General features: G+C 35.9%; 1 protein-coding gene and 1 pseudogene across 1 annotated transcript; one reads left to right on the top strand and one right to left on the bottom strand.

Moving 5' to 3' along the window:
- The first annotated feature begins 3,306 nt into the window (after positions 1 to 3,306).
- On the top strand, positions 3,307 to 9,160 carry LOC141428288 (cilia- and flagella-associated protein 299-like). The gene is made up of 4 exons (XM_074088200.1): positions 3,307 to 3,572; positions 4,127 to 4,304; positions 5,714 to 5,911; positions 8,885 to 9,160. The coding sequence occupies exons 1-4, from the start codon at positions 3,403 to 3,405 to the stop codon at positions 9,053 to 9,055; spliced, it is 717 nt and encodes a 238-aa protein (XP_073944301.1). The 5' UTR covers positions 3,307 to 3,402; the 3' UTR covers positions 9,056 to 9,160.
- LOC141428286 (nitric oxide synthase-like) overlaps positions 9,057 to 19,939 on the bottom strand; it is a 72,916-nt pseudogene continuing 62,033 nt past the window's right edge.

Raw genomic sequence — 19,939 nt, 5'->3', positions numbered from 1 at the left:
TATTTGTTCGTATTACACGCCACACCCGGGATGTGCTGAACAGACGTAGCCTTGGTGCATGGTTAGTAGCTGAGAGGCCAAGAAAAAAATACTTTGTGCATTTGTTTAAAGTTTAAACAGATGTCTGAATAAGTTGACGTAGGTACTTATATTATTATGTAAATTTTGTAATATGTCGATGGAAAATGTAGCAGACAAAAGGAAAATGGAAGGTTTATTGTTCACAATATCACTAAGTGCGACACTGCATTAGTTAATGGCGAACTGTTTACAAAGGTTTCTTTCCTACGAATAGTCGAATTTAGATTAAAGAAAAAATAAAACTATTGCAATACAGTATAAATTCTTTTAATAATAAAAACCGGCCAAGAGCGTGTCGTATACGCCCAAAATAGGGTTCCGTAGCCATTACGAAAAATTAAGTAATATTTATCTAAGGATTTCGTATTTTATACGGTCTTCCAAGTTTAGGTATATTTTATACCTTAGGCTGCTATTTACTATTAAACTACTAATAATTCTCAAGCAAACTTAGCCATTATAGTTTTCCTTGAAAGTTTGATATACTTACTACCATCCTGAATTTTTTCAAATTTTTCCACCCACCGGTTTAGATTTTAGAAGGGGGGGGGGGGACCGCTCGATTTTCATAAAAATTTGCACTTTAAAGTTGAATATTTCGCAAAAAAATCACTGAATCGAAAAATCGCCTTAGTTTGCCCGTAATGGTTTTAAAACACCTATCCAAAGATACCCCACACTATAGGGTTAGATGAGAAAAAAAATCACCTCCACTTTACGTCTATTGGTCCCTAAAATATTTTTTTAGAATTTTTTATTGTACCATTTTGTCGGCATAGTTTACATATAAATCCGTGCAAAATTACAGCTTTCTAGCATTGATAGTCCCTGAGCAAAGCCGCGGACGGACGGACAGACAGACAGACAGACAGACAGCCATGGTGAAACTATAAGGATTCCGTTTTTGTCATTTTGGCTCCGGAACCCTAAAAATGAAGTATTCTTTCAGCAAAATTATCTATCTACATTATTTAAGATACTTTCCCTCCATGTGGCATAGCCGTGGGACACCCTGTATAGGCATCCTTGTGTTTTCTATGTGTAAAATATGGGAACAGATTGAAAGATGCCATACTTAGCAATTTAAAATTCAAATTAGGTTGATTTGTTTCTACATTACACGTATACGTATTTGTAACATATCAAACATACCTTTGAAAGTAAATTACGGGACGCCACCAAGCCAAGCTCACTTCAGTTAAAATGTTTCCCCAACCTAAAGGAGAAACGAATTACGTTGCGTACTACAAGCAGGTAAATATGTGGATTTATTTGAATGCGCCCTAGCGCCCTGCTCGAAAGCCACTTCAATGGCAATCGAAAAAATTACCTCTGAACCATTACGGATTCAGAGTCGATTTGCGATCTAATTTTGGAAAATTCAGAAATTTCGGGTAATGCCTTCTAATTTTGTCGAGCATTTGGCTGATTAGGACAGTACCCAATTTGTGTAAGTAATCATTCGGCACGAATTGTAGCAACATGTTATTTTATAGCAGCTTGAAGATGTTAGTAACAATCCGGATGGACCTTGCAGAAGATCCTACCGACTCAGTCATAAATATCTACACAGATAAATGTTGGCCAACGTTCAAAAATATCTACACCCATACCTTATTCTCGATCTCTTATTGCCAGTAAGTACAGGACATTGTGTTGACCTAAGCAGAGTTATATTTTATCACAATGTTGCTTTTAGACCCACAGTTTGATCTGCATAATAGCTCCAGGCAGTGTGCAAAAGGCCTGCGCACTAAGTCAGGAGTTAAAATCTTTATTATTTCTTCAAGCGACTAGGAGAAACGTTTTAAAGGGTAAATAAATTTAATGTTAATGGTAATATGAGTGTATGCGACTGTGCTATTATTGATTTCCGTTAACTTTAAGGGAACATTCAACAGGTTGAAGTTAACTTCTTCTAGATAGTCGTAGCCTAACTTATTTCTAATTCTACTTCAAGAACTAAGATAATTAATTATGTGCGGTAAAATAATGTAAAATATTCTTAATTTAAGACGCTTCGAGAGTTTTGATTTAAACATATTAAACAAAATAATGATAAAAAAATATTTTTTGTGATATCTTTCTTTTACCTATTTATCACGTCAATCGTCAAGTTTGTGAATTTTACTATTGGAATTTGCACAAAATTACATAATTACGAGTTTGTCTGACAGAAATCAAGAAAAACACTTTCATCTGTTTAAAGTAATTGTCCGTTGTTTTATTTTTAAGTCATTATCACTTCTATTTTCCTAGAACGCTCTCGCTGCAATGTGGCTGAAACGTCGAATTACTGTTAGTTACTTAACATTCAGGCGTTACGTTGCGGAGGTCCATGTTTAAAATATTGGACAAATTTCTAATTTTGGCTAAACAAAAGACGTGATTAAGTCCGTAGCATTTTAGACACTAAAAAACAGCCGTCTCTTTCAGGTAACTCGAGTTCTATTTGCGATTTCAAAGTTCAAGAGTTGAAGTGTATACCAATAGAAACCATTATGAAGTGGCATTGTGTCCCTATTGATTTTTTTAATACTGGTTATTAAGAAAGTTAATAAACTTCACGAAAACTCGAAGCCTGGTCACCCTATTTATACCACAGGTACACACGGCTGTTCTAAGAGGATCAGAGACTATTCGCTCGAAGTAGCATAAAATAGAGGGCATACTTCACTCACAAACTGTTGCGGAGACTCGTATATTGGAAATAGTTTGATGCGACTTGAGTTTGGTTAATATCTCACAGTTTCAAAATACCAAATCAAGACGCGTTGAAATGTTTGTCGGTTTACTTGGAACGTGTGACGTTAGCGACATATTTTTGAAACTTATTAATACGTACAGTGAAACAGCTTTTCTAAGCTCAGTGACTTACTTGTAATGCTGGACAATAATTATAATAACAATACATTAACTTGTTTTAATTGGACTGTTTAAATTCAGTGTAACTATATATTATGTTAAAATTAAACCGCAAAGTTATTACTTTATGTTATTACTTATACAACCTTACGGGCATTTAAATTAAGTAAGACTAAAATAAGCCCGCCAAGTTCGTGTCGGGCCAAGCATACATCTGTTTTTCTACAGGTACACTCTTTGGTCGGTAGCTAATATGTTTATGTAGTTGTAGTTCATTGAACATTGTAGTTGTAGTTCAAGATTCGTTTTTGATTAGATTGCAAACTTTTTACGCCAAACTCTTGAAACATGTGACGGTTATCGTCAACAATTGTCACTCATGTTCGTTTACAAATTTTATCAGTATTATTTTTGATTGTTTTACATTAGAAATTATTTTAAAATAAATAAATAACAATGGCAATGGCAGAGAAGAAAAACGAGTATCCTCCTGGCGTGGAGGCGGATCGGAGACTGTTGACCTTCGACGCTTGGGAGGACTATTTGGACTCCTTGATAGAGATTGCTGATCTTAGGAACCTCAGGAGTATTACATCAGCACGGACCATAGCAGCATTTGGCTACAGGTCAGGTTTAAAGAGCGAATACTAGAGTTTAGCAAAATAATATAGGTGATACGGTTGGGCATGTCAACTTATTACTGTTTTTAAATATCTTGATTGGTGGGAAAAAAGACTCATATCTCGGGTATATTAGGGCCACCGTCATGAGTTTTTTCTATTCTTTTAAAAACCTAGGAAATGTTTTTGTCCTATAATAATAATAAGTATTTGCTGTCATTAGGTATTACCACGTTATTAAATTTGTAATTTTTATCCAACTGTAAGGTACCACAAACCATAGAAAATATAGTAAATTCTGCAGACTTAATAAGGTGATGTGCATGTAAATTAAATGCATGATATTTGTCCTAAAATAAACAACGCTAAATTTCGTTGCATTTTCAACATCTTGGTAAGTACAAAAGAGAAAATACAGAACATTTTGTTAGAAATTCTACGGAAAAAATAACAAAGTTAGGTAGTTGGTTGATGTCAATTTTATAAAACAGGTCAATTAGATGTCAAAGCTGCTAACAAACACAATCAAAAAATGATTAACAAGTCAAACCTAATTTTAGAGCTAATGGCGACACACTATCGGAGAAAGAATTCACCAAGCGTCGAGCTGTGATTCACGAGATCGTGTATCCCACTGTCAAGCCGTATGTGCTGGTTAGCGAAGGTGCTGATGTCGAGGATCCCTTCAACAGGGAGTTAGCGGTCCGAGAGAGAGCGAATCGGGTTGGCATATTACAGGTAAGTTTTATCTTCCAAATACTTCAGGCGTTACTTTGCGGAGGTCCATATCAATGAACTAAAAGACAACTGTCAGCATGGTGTAGGTACGGTTGTGTCACTCTGAAGATGAGCTCTGGTTGAGTTCGAAACGCGTCAGTGTAGATGTGATTTGTGTGTGTTCTTAAAGTGTGGAGGTGGAGCAACTGCATGAACACGCATATCTTCGAATCTTGCATAAGCTTAGCTATCGTAAGGGCGCGGGTGAACAGGGAAATTCTTTTAGTTTAAGTACTTAAAATTTTGACCTGAGAAAAGATGGATGTGATGGAGATAGGAAGAAGAAAAAAGAGACCCAAACTGCCTAAATGAGACCTAAGCCCGTAGAAGAAAAGGATTTTGGGCCTTACTCGTTAGTAGCAGAGGGAAACAGGATAAAAAGAAGAAAACTGTTTTAAGCTTTCGCGATTCTCACACATTAATAATATGAACCGGGACATCAGAGTCGAAGTAATTTTAGCAAATAATAGTAGTATGTATGTATGTATGTAAACTCTTTATTGTACAAAATAAGTAAACAAACACAGATGCCTTTAAGGCAGTGGTTTTTAACCGGTGGTCCGCGGACGACTGGTGGTCCCTGGAAGAACTCGTAGCAGTCCGCGAAGCCAGCCAAGTCAACAACGAATTGGCAAAATGACGCGCCAGTCAAGTAGCGGTCGCAAAAGTTCATGCATTAACAATTACCGTATATGTATTACCTTCTAACAGTTGGTGGTCCATGGCAAGACAGAAATTTTGCCAAATGGTCCCTCCTAAATAGGTTAAGAACCGCTGCTTTAAGGGATCTCTACCAGTCAACCTTTGAGTGGATGAGAGGAGCATTCAGTCAGGGACAGACAAAAAGTGAGTTTAAAAATAGTAGTAGTTTAGTAGTCGTGATTGTCTCGAGAGATATTGTGAAAATGAAGTTTTTTTTTTCAAATATTTTTAACTGGTGGCAAGGATGTCATAAATGCATGGTGCATTTAATAAATAAATATCTCGTTACGGTTAATTTTGTAATGATGTTGACGACAGTTTATGATGACTACAGTCTCTCTCTCTCTCTCTCTCTCTTCAAGTGCCTCTCCAACTAGTGAAGGTTGGCAGTCAGACTGATAATGTCCCAGAGCTGACATAAGTTAACTTACTTTTGTTCGGAGAAACTAATTAGTACGCCGTTGCGGTTAAGTAGGTCATAAAGAAGAATAATTTTCGCCGCGGAATGCTGAGTTTCATCTGTGGTTTCATCGTATCTAATGAAAATTTGAAGCGCTTATTCGTAGACATGTTTAGTATCCACTTTGTGTGAAATTTTGGTCAATGATGCTTATAGCTGGACGTGGTTGGTGTATGTCACAAGACTTAGTTGTTTAGTTTTTTTACAGTCAATAATATTCATCCGCCACTTCACAAAGGGTGGTTTTGAAATATCTGGCTACATTGACTACGGGCATCGACTTCTGTCAGAGAACTGGGGTCCGTTCTTTAAGGCTAACAAAATGCTGTGGCCGAGAGATAATGATCTTGGATATTACCATTGGCGGCACGGGACAGTGAGAAGCAATATGAGCAGGAATTACAAGGTATTCGATTTTTGATTTGATGCACTAAAAGTCACAATCGCTCTCGCCACTACTTTCTGTTCAATGGCAAAGGATGAGGGTAAAAAGAGATAAGACAATACAGCGACTGGTTTTCATTTACTCGTTATAATACCTCTTTATCACGCTAATAGTGGAAAAGTTGGCTAGTTGGGTTGTATTTTTCTAATTCTTAGCCATAGTTCTGTCACTTGTATGAGTTCCTCCTCCTCATCGTCATCATCATCCTAGCCTATGTAGGTACGTCCCACTGCTGGGCCCAAGCCTTCTCTCAGAATGAGAGGGTTGTATTCCTCTTCTTTTTCAATAAAATGTAAAAAGGAGAACATGGAAGCTTTGTGTATGAAACTTACTACGAACACCGATGTAATAAAAAAGTGGTTCCAAAATGATTTAGGATCTATGGGTTTAATCTGATTCAAACATATTTATTATTATATGATGAGGTATTTTATTAAGTCACTAGCTATTACCCGCGGCTTCGCCCGCGTTTAATTCGGTTATCACGCGCTGTTCCCTCAGGAACTGTGTATTTTTCCAAGATAAAAAGTAGCCTATGTCACTCTCGGGCCATAAACTATCTCTATGCCAAAAGTGAGGTCGATCCGTCGCTCCGTTTCGACGTGAAAGACGGACAATCATACAAACACACACACTTTCGCATTTATAATATTCGTATGGATTTCTACGACACTGTCGGATCTGTCGGTCTATATACTATACACGTGTAGGTAAAAAGTAATCGACCCTTATGCATTATTCCTTTTGTGTTCAAGTTGGTGAGGGTGTACGAGTATTTCACCTAAATTGACGTTCTAGAGAAAATAGAACTACTTGTTTGCCTACTAGCATGTTTATAACTTCAACTAAATAACCTTATTCCAACCGCATACCCATTCGCTGGGTGCGAAGTACTAGGTGGGGTAATGAAATATATCGCAGCGCTCATAGTGGTCAAAAGTAAAAATAATGTAGGCTATGTCATCTGTCATACGAGTATAAATCTGTCATTAACAAAGCAATTTGTTTAGACTTAACTACCTAATTTTAGTAATAGATGTTTGTGTTATGATGCGAGCTTAAATTATTGAACACTGTCCCTGTTTTGTTCTTTTCCTCTACATCCCGGACATGTCCAGCAGATACCGACAATTTTCCTTTTGAAACGGTTTGTGGTTGAAATTTTATATTGGAGTGATACTCACAAACCCGGACTTCAAAATGATACTCATTTAAAAAAATAAAATAAATATCATGGGACACTTGACACCAATTGACCTAGTCCCAAACTAAGCAAAGCTGGTACTATGAATACTAGGCAACGGATAAACATACTTATATAGATAAATACATTCTTAATTAAAGTAGCTTTATCTTTTTGTTTTACAGTAAAAGTACAACTAAACATGAAATAAACAAACCCTGACATAACCAAAATAAAACACACTTATTTAATAAATTTTACTAACCTCATTTAATTTTAATGACCAAAAATGAAATCACAATCCTTTGTCCATCACATCGGTATCACAGTAATTTTGTATTATAAGTTATAATATTTTTCACCTATGATGAGTTCTGTGACGTTTCGAGTTTGAAAGTTTTAGAGATGTACCATTTATCGAGTGAACTATCGATTTTTCTACGAGTTATTAGTGCCTATTTTTGGAGAAGTTGCATTATATTGAAAAAAAAAAAATATATTTTCCAGTTTTCCGCCCACCGGTACGCCGTTTTCTCGTTCTCGCTCAAAATAATCCCTGAAACGAATTACAAACTCCCGACTCTAGGAGTTCAAAACAGTCTTTTTAGACCGTTTCGGCATTTTGCCAAAAAATAACAACAAACCTAACGAGAAACAGTAACAAAAGTCAACAACAATAATAACAGAAATGAACAATAACAAAATACAATGCAAAGAAAATGCAATGGAGACAACTCGTATACAAGGCAGACTCTCAGCGGCAGAACTCTTGCAAGTTTTGTTTAAAATTTTTGATATAATGCACCGCGGCAATTGCCGATTTTGCCGATAATGTTGTGTCATGTCACTACTCTGTTTCGTTTCACACATTGCGTCATTTAGAAAAATAAATATTTTTCTATCGTATACGATTGAGACTATTTAATGGACACTGATATTGCTGTATATATATTTAAAATGTACAGTTTTAAATTTTTATGATTATTTTGCTTCAAACTAGAAATTTAATTATGGTAAATATTTTGCGATCATAGTATGCGTAATTCGGAAAATTTTCAAGTGTCACAGAACTCATCATAGGTGAAAAATACAATAATACGTGATATTTTTGATTTTTGTCATAAAGTCGCGATGAAATTTCAAAACGTCAGAGCCTTAGAGCCAACAAAGTTGCGGACGCTAGGTGGCGCTGATGTCGTGCACAGAGCCAGCTTACGATTTTCCTGGGTATGTATGAAATATAAAATTGAGTACCATTTTTGTGATGTTATAAAATTCACAAGCATCTTCAAAGCTTCACAATAAGAGCCATATTTGACTGTTTGTATTGCATACGTATGATGTAACGGTTACGAATACGAAAAGCTTTTGTTTCAACTCAAGTGTTAAATAAAGACAATGGTTAAGCCTAGTTTCTGAGGACTATAATGTAGGGACCCTGAATTAGGCTGAACCTTTTGAATATTTGAACTGCATTTGCATACTTGGCCAGTTTTTTTTGCTTTTTTTTTGTTTGAACTTACATACTTACAAAGAATAGTAAATCGCTTATTGTCACATATTTTGATATACACAGTATATATTATTACAAAAACTTCGGCAATCTTAGAATATGTGTTTGAAAAAAAAACTGTCTTCATAAGGCTGTCTAAAACTTGATTAAATTCTACGATAAAGTTAAATAAAACACACACACATACTCACAAACTTTCGCATTTATAATATTATTATGTTTTATTAAATATTTCCAGCCAGTGATGGATCCTGATAAAGGACTACTCTTCCAAAACCGTCATGACCACAAGATCATTTGCCCGGACCCTCAACAGGAGCCAGGGCAGAACACCATGAAGCTGAGAATCTTCTCCCCCAGGTACACCCAAATAGAAATATACGACCACGTGGTCAGAAGAAAAACATAAACTGAGTAAAATATATTTATTCATATGAAAATGCCTCTAAAATTAGACACGTTTATAAAAACGTGATAAACGATTACAATAAATAAATAAAATTATAACTTAAATGTATTCGTATTTCTGATGCAAACATTTTGAGAAAAACTTGTCAGTATGTTTTCTTAAATAGTTATTATCTAATAAGATATTATGATTAAAGATTTTCAGTACATTCGTCCTTATGCACTTCAGAACTGGGTTTAATTTATTCGTATTGCACCCTCAGGCGCTTTTATCAAATTGCCCATCTCTAAAAAATACTATTCCAAAGTGGTAAAAGTTACGCAGATAATTACTACGTTTTCACTTATTTGCTTCTTCAAGTTACCAAAAGTCTGATTCGTGCGGTAGTTTTGTAGCAATACACGGATTGCCATTAACAAATAGTATTTTCACGAGCATATTGTAATATATGATTTCCTGATCCCCCCTTTGAGCAGTGTATTTATGAAGGCCCTTCGTTTTTTTTTTAATTTTTATTCGACTTCATCTGCAACAAAGATTTAGACTGTTTAATATATTTGTTAAAAGCAATCCACCTGATTGTATTGGCCTTGTTTCCCACAAACAGGGGATGTTATTTTACAAGAGGTAAGCTTTAGTCTGAACCGCGTGTATTTGAATTCTGCAAAGCTTACATCGGAGCCGAACCCTTGTAGTTGTGTCACGTAGGCTGTGTTTCTTGTACATTATCACGCACACACAACCCGACATGTTATTGTCCTGTACATAATGAATGAACTTTATATACGAGTAGGGGACATGTAAGTACTTGTAGACGGCGCGTAAAAGTTTAAGATACGAATTCATGTTAAAACGTTTTCAGTCAGTTTAAAAGTAAAATTAAAGCAAAAATTTAAAATTAAATTATTTACCTTATATATAAACTAAGAATAGTATTTTCGGATTTATTAGAAAACACTAGGGCGTATAATCTTTTCTGACCTCTATATACCTAGTTAGTGAATTGTATGCTTTGTGTACCTTTAGAATATGATGTCTATAGGGAGTAGCCTCTGATGTGGTCTACTAAGTCAACCGACGTATATTTTGGTTAACTTGATGTGTTATGTGTTGTGAATTTGGACGCTGTCCTTTGAATTGCGGTGTTTATTATTTAATACTGTGCTTATTATAAATTAAAAGGAATATGAAAAAAAAGCAATATAAGTTATAAACGTCACATAGGATAATACTAAATAAATTTAAAGTAAGTTATTAAATGCACCTTAATTAATTGCATTTCCGGAAACAGATAAAGATTTTCCAGTACTCTGAGACATAAGATTTGAATCGTTAACTGATAGCGATATTTCATAATAAAATAGTAACCGTGTTTTAATATTGGCCTGTGTTTAACACATATCAGTTCACACAAACCTGATTATTTAAAGTTTATTTACGAGTAGAATGCAATTAAGTTTTTTGTGGTTTAAGACCATAGACAAATAAATATCTCCGAAGTCGGCAGTAAAACTATAAATCCGATTGCAAACTTTCTTAATCTCAATAATGATTAAATTCTTAAACGAGTAAGTAGTGCCCGTTAAGAAGATTATAGGTACTTAAAGTATTATTTTAGTTCTTAGATTGTCCCGACTCGAGTCGAGATCTTCGAGCAAATTCCCTAGAGGCGTTTTGGACTTCTGCGGTTCGAAGCGTGATACCGTATATATCTTCATGATACCGGTTGTCATCCTGAAAAAAAAAACAAGCACATTTACATTTGCTCTATTTACTCGTATTCTTAAACTTTGTTACCACACCAACCAACCACCAATAGACTGTGGAAGACAATCAATATAAGAGAAAATTAACAGTAAGATACTTTTGCTACACTAATAACATCAATTGATTTACAATTTGGGTCGATATCAGGTTAAAGTGTGGTAACGGATTTTTGCATAGTTTTCATACCATTAAAGCCATTATAAAGTTTTCCGCTTCTGGTTCAGTCATGTTAGCGTGTCGCGTGAGAATATGTCTCAATGTATGCTGGACTTCTTCGGCCATCTTACAATCGCCACACACGTAGAAATGACCTCCTTCTTTCACAAGCATACGACTTATGTGGTCACCCTGGTCTTCTAATAGGTCTTGCACATATTTCTGGAGCAAAAAGACGTATTAGTATAAATATCACTAAGAAATATTATGTCCAATACAAGGGATACTACAAAATTATAATGACTTGGTTGAAGTCATTAAAAGTTGTTGTTGTTGTTGAAGTAATGACTTTCCATGAAGGTTGAAAATACTGCCTTAGAAAAGACGATAATATTTACCTTATCCTGCCCCTTTTCTCTCGAAAGCGCTAAGAATACTTTGTCTAGGATGCCTTCCCTAACAGCCTGTTCTTTTTCTACTCTGTATATATCCATCCCCTGGGACCTGCATCCGAAGAACAGCCAAACTTCTCCAGGTTTTTCCTTAGTAGACATATTTTTAATTTGATATTTCCTGTGGTGCCAAAATCCTCTGAGAGGTGCGATACCAGACCCTGGCCCAATTAAGATCAATGGTTTTGTTATGTCCTTTGGTAGATAGAAGCTCGGAGCGCTGCAACATTACAGTCAAAGAAAAGTAAATTAAATACTTAAAATCGAGTAATTTAATTCCACAGTTTTTAGATATAAATAATATTTATTAATTACCGTCTCGTGAATACAAATACTTCATCATTCTCTTTGAGATTTTTTATGTAATTTGAACACACGCCGTAATGAGTAGGTCCTATTCCGTCTGAAAAGAAGAAAACATTTAATAAACAGGCTAAAGACCTTTGCGAGGAACAATGTGTTTGAACTGGAAACTTACTTTGAGTTTTATAAAACACAACAGCAACTGTGCAGTGAATACTTTTTGGGTGTGCCAAAGGAGATGACGAGATAGAATAAAATCTTGGCTGCAAGGGGGGTAGGAGAGCAGCAAGAAGTGAGCCCTGAGGTTTGCAAGAAGGGAATTGCTGTAGCACTTCCCCTAAATGTGGGAAGTACATAACCTTCCAATCGTCATATTTATTGGTATCCTGGAAAAAATAGCATGATTAGGTAATACCGTTAAAAATGTTAATGATCTAAATACTGTCAGTAGCAGTAGTGGATAAGTTGTTGTGGAGCTCAAAATTATCTATACTACCAATTATTGCCTTGGCTGTGATCTTTTTGTGCTCCTCAGCCGCTTATCTACTTCTATCTGCTACTGATTGTATGCCATAATTTGAACGCTACGAAGGAAAACGCCTTACCGAGACTAACTCTTCAATTTTCTCAGCTTGATCTTTTTCGCTACAGGCACTGGCTAGATATTTTAAAATGTTTATTGAAGGAGGCGTTGTAATATCCAAGAATCTAGTAAATAGATCACGGATCGATACAGGTGGTAAGCGCTCATGCTTTTCCCAGGTCTTTGAAGAACCTTTAAAAAAATAAGAATTATAATGTGAAACGGCATTTTATTGCTTTTTTTATCAATTTAATTTGGTGAGACATTTGTCTTACCTAAAGGTGAAAGAGTTTCTTTTATTATTTGCAATTGTAAGGGTGTATCGACATCCTTTTCTTTCAGTCTTTCCAATACAGACTCAACTATTTCTTCACGATTAGCAGGCATCACTCCAACATGATCTCCTGGGTCGTATTGAACTTCTTCCTGCGATAAATCACGATAAAAAAAAGGTAATTACTCGCATTTATAACTCCTTATTAAATTGTGAACAATTCAACTTGTCGACTTACCGATGGTTGCATATCTACAAAGACGGTTTCGCGATCTTCAGTGACGTCTCCTAAGCGCTTGTTTTTCTTCACTTTACACGCGACTACTTTCTTCTTGTACGATGCTGCCAAAGCTTCCTTGAGACTTATATTTACCGATGGTTTAGAAAATCTGACGGTTTCCTCTGTCAGCGGTGATTTAGTTAGAGCGTTTCTGCCGTCATTTATCATTGTTTCTTCCACACAGAAAGTTTCACAAGCCGACTGCAATCATAATTTATTACCTTTAAAACTTAATGTCTTCTGTGGCATTTAAATTATTTAATTTAATTAGAGTTTAATTAGAGTTCTGTACGGTTCATTAAGTATAACTATTATCTATTTAACTGTACAATGACAGTCTGACAAACAAAGCATAGTATAAATAACTAGAGCACTTTAAATTAAGCAGACTTACTTCAAAAGTGACTTGAGTATTACAGATTAGCACTTTGTTTAGTTAACACCACATGATTTATATATACCACGGGATAGAAAGTGAAGTGAGGCTATACATATTTTTATGGGAGTAAGGTTGATTATAACATTGTACGAGTCTTTTAAAATATGAAAAAGACTTGCTGGGCTATTACGCACTAAGACAATTGTGCTTAGCTGATTTAAACTTGTTGACTAATTTTATTCTGTAGGTCCTTACCTGGAAAACTTTAGACGACCAATTACGGAATTCTTGCTCTTGCCCAAGCATTTCATCACCAGTCCCTAATTCCATGATTCTTTCTCCTCCTAATTCTCCCAGAACTTTATCGATTGTTTTGGCATAGTTAGCGAATTTTGGGTACGCACTGGACCCTAAACCGAATACTGCGAAGCTAACATTGCTTAAAGGACCCATGTTTTCGATTGATGATGCTACGGCATTACCTGTTAAACATTTATTTAAGTTAGAACCAAATACTTAGGTACTGCTTGAAATGTGATAATCGCCCAGTAGAATCAAGCTCAAATTAGCTGAACACTTTAGTATCGCAATGGACAGTAATACCAATGACTGGTGCCCCGTTGCTACGTAAAAAAGTGAATTATATTGACAACAAAAATTATTCACGTATTAAGGTAGAGGAGTGTTGAGGGTATCTCTTGAGGTAGGGGGCCCTTATTACGGGCTCTGTGTATCATTGCATTGTGGGAAATACTGCTGTGTCCAGCTCCTTATTCACACATCGTTATCGCGGGAGCAAAAACAAATCGGTTAAAGAATAAATACAACATAATGTCTATTTAGTAAAACGGATATATTCTGCCTACAAATTCTAAGCATCTATGAAGTTAAAATTGCGAGTTGAAATGTCGTTCCACAGAAGATTTTGTTTGACGGAAACTAACGTTGCACTTAGAGCAATATAATTTTGTATCGCGAGCCTGTAATTCAGGTTAATCCTTTATCCACAACTCCAAAAATTTATCGCACGTTTTTTTTCTTCGCGCCATTTTTTAAAGCACTCTGTAATTATGGCGTGAACACAATTATTATTACGAATAATTAATATATGACAATGTCAAATAGGAAAAGTGACTGAAGAGTTTGCGTTGCGATTGCGTAGTTAATCTTTTTAAGTATGTATTATCAATCAAGTCAAGTATGGAGGTCTGATGTTAGAAATAAAGTTAATAAGTTCTGAACTCGTAGGCATAAAATGTTGCTCCATTTAAGTGTCACTTCTGTTATGCTTATTTGTCATAATCTTTCAGTACTGTCAAATCGTTTTTGCCCCCGCGATAACGATGTATGCTTATTAAACATATTTCAATAAATGAAACTACTAACTTCTGCAGGATTCCAATCGCTCAAGTTGTCTTTTGTTGGTGCTCGAGTGTACCACCACGCTATTGGTCCTCATCAACGACTTCGGAGTTGGTGTCCTATAACTGAAATAACAATATAAATTAAACACAATACACTTATAATAATACGAAACAAATAAAAATGAAATAAATACCTACCTAGAACTCAGGTCAGCGGTGTGCGCGTGACCATCATGTTGGTGTTCCATATTTAACATTTTAAAAAGATGTTCACCGAATTCCTGATAACAAAAAAGAAGAAATCAACAAAAAAATACAACAAACAGTAAGAATAAAATAAAGCAACATGATTAGTAAAGATCAAGAAGTAGAATTAAAAAAACACTAACCGCTCCGTTTGCCGGGGCCTCTCCATTGCCGAATGTTGAAGTCACAATGAGTATGAACATCTCGTGCTCAATAGAGAACATGTCGTATTCATCCATGCAATAAACCTGTGAAAAAAATTAGACCATACTAATTCAAGATGTCCTGCGACCTGGTTATTTAAGATCGCGGGGTCGCGGTGAATGTGGAAAGCACAAGACCGGTCTGAGTGGAGAGCGTCGGGGGAGACCTATGTCCAGCAGTGGACGTCTTTCGGCTGACATATGACATGATGATGATGAATTCAAAGCGTAGGTATAATCGTAGCATTGAAATAAAAGGTAGGTACATTAAGTTGAAAATACTCGACTTGTTTCGAAACAACCCGTAGCCCTTCATGGATTATAGAGTACACGTATGAATGACTGTGAATGACTTCTTTATTTCAATTCTTTTTCAGAGCCTCACAGAAGGTTTACAAGGATGTTTTGACTAAACACTGATGTATGTTTCATAAAAAAAGTCACGCACGCCTTTGAACATACAAAAAGAAAGAAAAAGAAAATTAAATATTTATCAGCCACATTTTAAATTCACTCAAATTAACCCAACTACCAGCTAAAATATTGTGAATTAATTGAAAAACAGCTTGTTCATTTTAAATAATCTCTTATTTCTGAATCAAGAGACGTTATTAACTTACTTGTGCATTGAAAGCGTGATTGAAGACGGTTTCTAGTTCTTTGGCGTAAGATTCTGATTTGCCGGTCTCGGTGGCGTAGAGTATAGTGGCTTTGACTCGCCGCGAGAGGGCCCTGCTGTACAGTTTGGACGTGAATTTGACGGCGCGGGCTATCTGCTTGAAGTGGAACTTTCTGTGTTCGGTTTTTTCGCCAGATTCAGGCCATTTGTAGTTTTTCCATGCAGGTGGCTAGGCAAAAAAAAATTTAATATTAAATTTTGTCGCAATAATTCATTACAAATAATAAAATAAACGCAGGGGTTTTAAACTCAGGATAGCCAGTTGTTATTTTTCCCAGAACAAATGGCTCAACTTACCAGCTTTACTTTTAGCCAAATAAAACCTTGGTCCTTTTAGCTCGGACAGTATTAGACGTAGGCAGAAACTTACTTGATAATCATAAGAAGGCCTCACATAGTACAAAGCCAGTTCTTGATGAAACACCGGCGTGAGAGACGACGACATGGGAGGGACAACCCATACCCAGTCAGTGGGACATCCTCCTCTAAAACCGAAAAAAAAGGTAAGTCACAAAAACTGTCAGACTCAAGAATTCTACAGGTGCCACAAACGCACATGTGCGTTCAAATGACTGTCAAACTATGACAGTGGTATCAAGTAAAAGTGACGAAAACGCGTAATATATGCGTTCTTGGCAGATAATGCTCTAAGTTTAAAAAATGTTGTCTGCGTTTGTTGTAGTAATAGTAGATTGTAGTACAAGGGTGTTAAAAAAAACATTTGTTTCGGATCACAAGAATCCATATCATGTCATAAAATGCCACTTGAGTGAAAAGCAGTGTTACGCACCTGAGTTTCGTTTCGTTTTCTAAATGCTTCATAAACTGTTCGGAAGCGGAGTGGTGGTCGACAATAGTCACATTGTCTCTATGGAAGCTGTGCAGTACAGCAATATTTATTTCCACCAACGCCTGATCTTTCCACAGAGTCACTACCGTCGATGTATCGAGACCCATTTTCTCTCCTATTTTCTGCAAAGAATCGTATTTTTTTTAATACAATACGATAATTGAATAACACACCTAATAATTTTGGTATAATTTAGTCATTTGTTTTACTAGACAGAATTCTAGTTTCAGACGTAGTTAGTGCCACTAGATATCTTCACGGGTTAATAATGGTGTAATTTGTAAAATTAGAGTTAGGCCAAAAAAACCCAGCCGGTTCGTAATCATTTCATTGTATTCGCCAATAGTGTCGTGTGGTGTGGTAAAGATTATCCGAATAGGACAAGATTTGCCGGACAAAATTTAAGCCTGCACCTCTTATGGCTATGGCTAACTATGGCTATTGCTGATAGAACTCATGACTGCTGATAGCTGCAATAGATAGATGGCACTACACACCACTGTTGGCGTTCGCAACCAATTACGATTTCCATCGTCCCGGGTTGGTTGGATTCCCGTTAGTCAAGTTGGTTTGACGCATCTGGCGCATAAAACAGTAGGTGCAAAGTATGTCTGGCAATCAAAAATTATTTTTCGTTAAAAAAAAACTTGGTTTGCTAGCTATTTCAAAAGCACGTCTCTGTGTGCTACTTAATTCCCATTGCATTTGGTATAGCCGTCTCTTTATAACCTTAAAGTTGAAAAGTTACTGTTGTTGTAGGTAGACAAAAAAAGTTACTTGAATCATGTTGAGTCGGTTGGTATCGCACAAGTTTCGGCAGGCAATCTCAGTGGCCATGTACCACCCGTTGAAGGCCGTAGCGGTGAACTCTATGCCTCCACAGTCCATGCTCATGTTAGCGACCGCTGGCAAAGCGTACCACTGCAGACCCAACTCTTTGAACCAGTCGAATCTGAAGGAAATAGATGTGTTATGAAAGGACACATATAGGTTGACACACACATACTTTCTATGATTGGGTCTGTATGGGTAACATTAAAAACAGTCATGTCAAATAAGTCGCAGGGCGTAAGGAGAACCGTGTACCTAAATTATGCCGACCTTCAAAAAATCCTTTTCTCTTCTCATACTCGTAAAATTTGTATGTATGCTGGATCTAGGCGATATAAAATGACTTTTTATGCTCTAGTGCATAAAGTAAAATCTTCGTCTAAAATCAAGGCAATCAGTATCAACAGCCACAAACAAAAAAAGTTTCTATGTATTTTTTTAATAAGTTTTAACTTATAAAACTAAAAATCAATCAAAATAAATCAATATATCTTAAAAAATTATAATTATATAGTAATGCACGAAAAATAAAAGGCACATAGTAAGTGAATTATTTCCACTGTTGCTTTACTATTTCATATCCTCGCAATCGAAGTGAAAAGCAGTGTAAAACTCCAAAATTAAACCCATTTTCCCCTCGACGTGGCTATCCACCCTCGCCATACCGGCTAGGGTGACAATCTGAAAGTCTAGGGTAAAATGGTTCATTTTATGCTCTTGTTGTACAATCTACTATTTGTAGTTGTGTTTACATAGAAAACTTTTGCAACAATATAAAAATCTCTTATAGCTAAACTTAAAACGTGATTCAATTTTTGAAATTATTTCGCTGGTGTCAATACACCTTGGATGTTATACCGAGGTGACGTAAGAAACTATCTCGGCAACGTATGTCTCACGTAGGATACCTTAAATTTTATGCGACCGTAAACCCGATGCTACACTATCTTACTTTATTCTGCTATAACATTCTTTGGATTAAAATTTGAATGGAATAAGCAGTCCGTTTTCAGTGGCTGATGTAAGTGAATGTATAGCATTCCTGCAGCAGAGAGTATTTAATGTGGTCACTGCATAGCGCTATAGCAATCTGCGTTGTGGGGAACCAGGAATGCCCCCTTTACAACGTTATTGTAGTCATTTGTGGCTAACGTTGATTCGAGAAAGGATTAGGTCTAGTGTAACCATTTACGACATGGGTTCCTACATTTGCGATGAAGTTGGTCAAATCGAAATCTGTGGCACTATGTCTAAGATAAGAAAATCAGACGCGTGTATCACTACTCCAGTAAATTATAGACCCGCGTCTGTCTATATACAATATTGTGAGTGAGCAAAAAAACCGCATTTAGTTTGTCTGAAATAATACCGACTTTACAGATTAAAATTGAAACAGAAAAAAATAAAAAAAATGTTTTTAATCCAATCTTCAAATTTGGCACAGAACCGTTTAAGCATTTAAAGGTTGATAAATAAATTGTAATTAAATCAGAATTTGCGATTTGTGAGTTTGCCTTGGTGTTGACAACCAAACAACAGTGGTTCAACCGCTACCACAGTAATTACTTGTGCACTGGATATTTTTAGTGAATGTCCCAGAGATGAAATAATTGAAGTATCATTTATATTTGAGCCCGGTTTCAGTTTAAAAAAATATTACAGCTACAACTTACAAGTTTCCCAGGGTTCTCTATCGATTCCCCGAATTTTATTTAATAGTAGTTTATTTCTGTTTTATTTCTGGAATAGTAATTTCTTTTGAGTTGATGTTAAACTAACCTAACCCACTGCATTCCGTATGATGACATTTAAAAAAATCCTGATAACAGCACAGTTATATTATATTTTATGGCAAACGTTGGTATGGCAAGTGAAATTCGGGCAAGTAAAGGTAAACGGTTTCCCAGAATCTCGCCTACATTTAAGTCAAACCTGTTTTCGTCACGCCACACCTAATAAAATTTATTTTATTAACCACAAAATTTCCTGTTAGTCATCTAAACGTCATATTCGACTGTGTGGGACATCGTCACATAATAAAACGCTGTAACGACACCACCCATGAAAACAATGACGTTTTTCGTCAATACACGATCATTGATAGCACATAATACGTACAATTAAGTACTATTACTCATCGGCGTTTAATGCCAGGGCTATTCATATTTGGGCTGTATCTTCCTACTTATTACAATAAAATATCTAGTATGGCAACCGTCGACGACGAGTGTTAATGGTCTTTGTCATAATGAATTGTTTCGACGTATGTTTTATTCACCATATTGAAAAGGTCACGCGAACGGCATAGACAATTTGGAGTCGACAACAAAATCAAAGGTTTTGTTACAAAGTAAGTTAGTAGTCTAAAGAACATTGAAACCCATCCATATACTTGCTATAGCCGAGGTTATTGGTTTTAAAAATACTATTAGTTGTTAGTAATTAATTTATTTAATAGCGAGGTAATTGCGTAGAACCTCACAGTTAAAATTCTTACTTGGGGTGCTCTAGTCGGAC

Source organism: Choristoneura fumiferana, chromosome 5 (assembly GCF_025370935.1).
Source record: "Choristoneura fumiferana chromosome 5, NRCan_CFum_1, whole genome shotgun sequence".
NCBI lineage: Eukaryota > Metazoa > Arthropoda > Insecta > Lepidoptera > Tortricidae > Choristoneura > Choristoneura fumiferana.
This window is presented reverse-complemented; position numbering and strand designations above follow the sequence as displayed.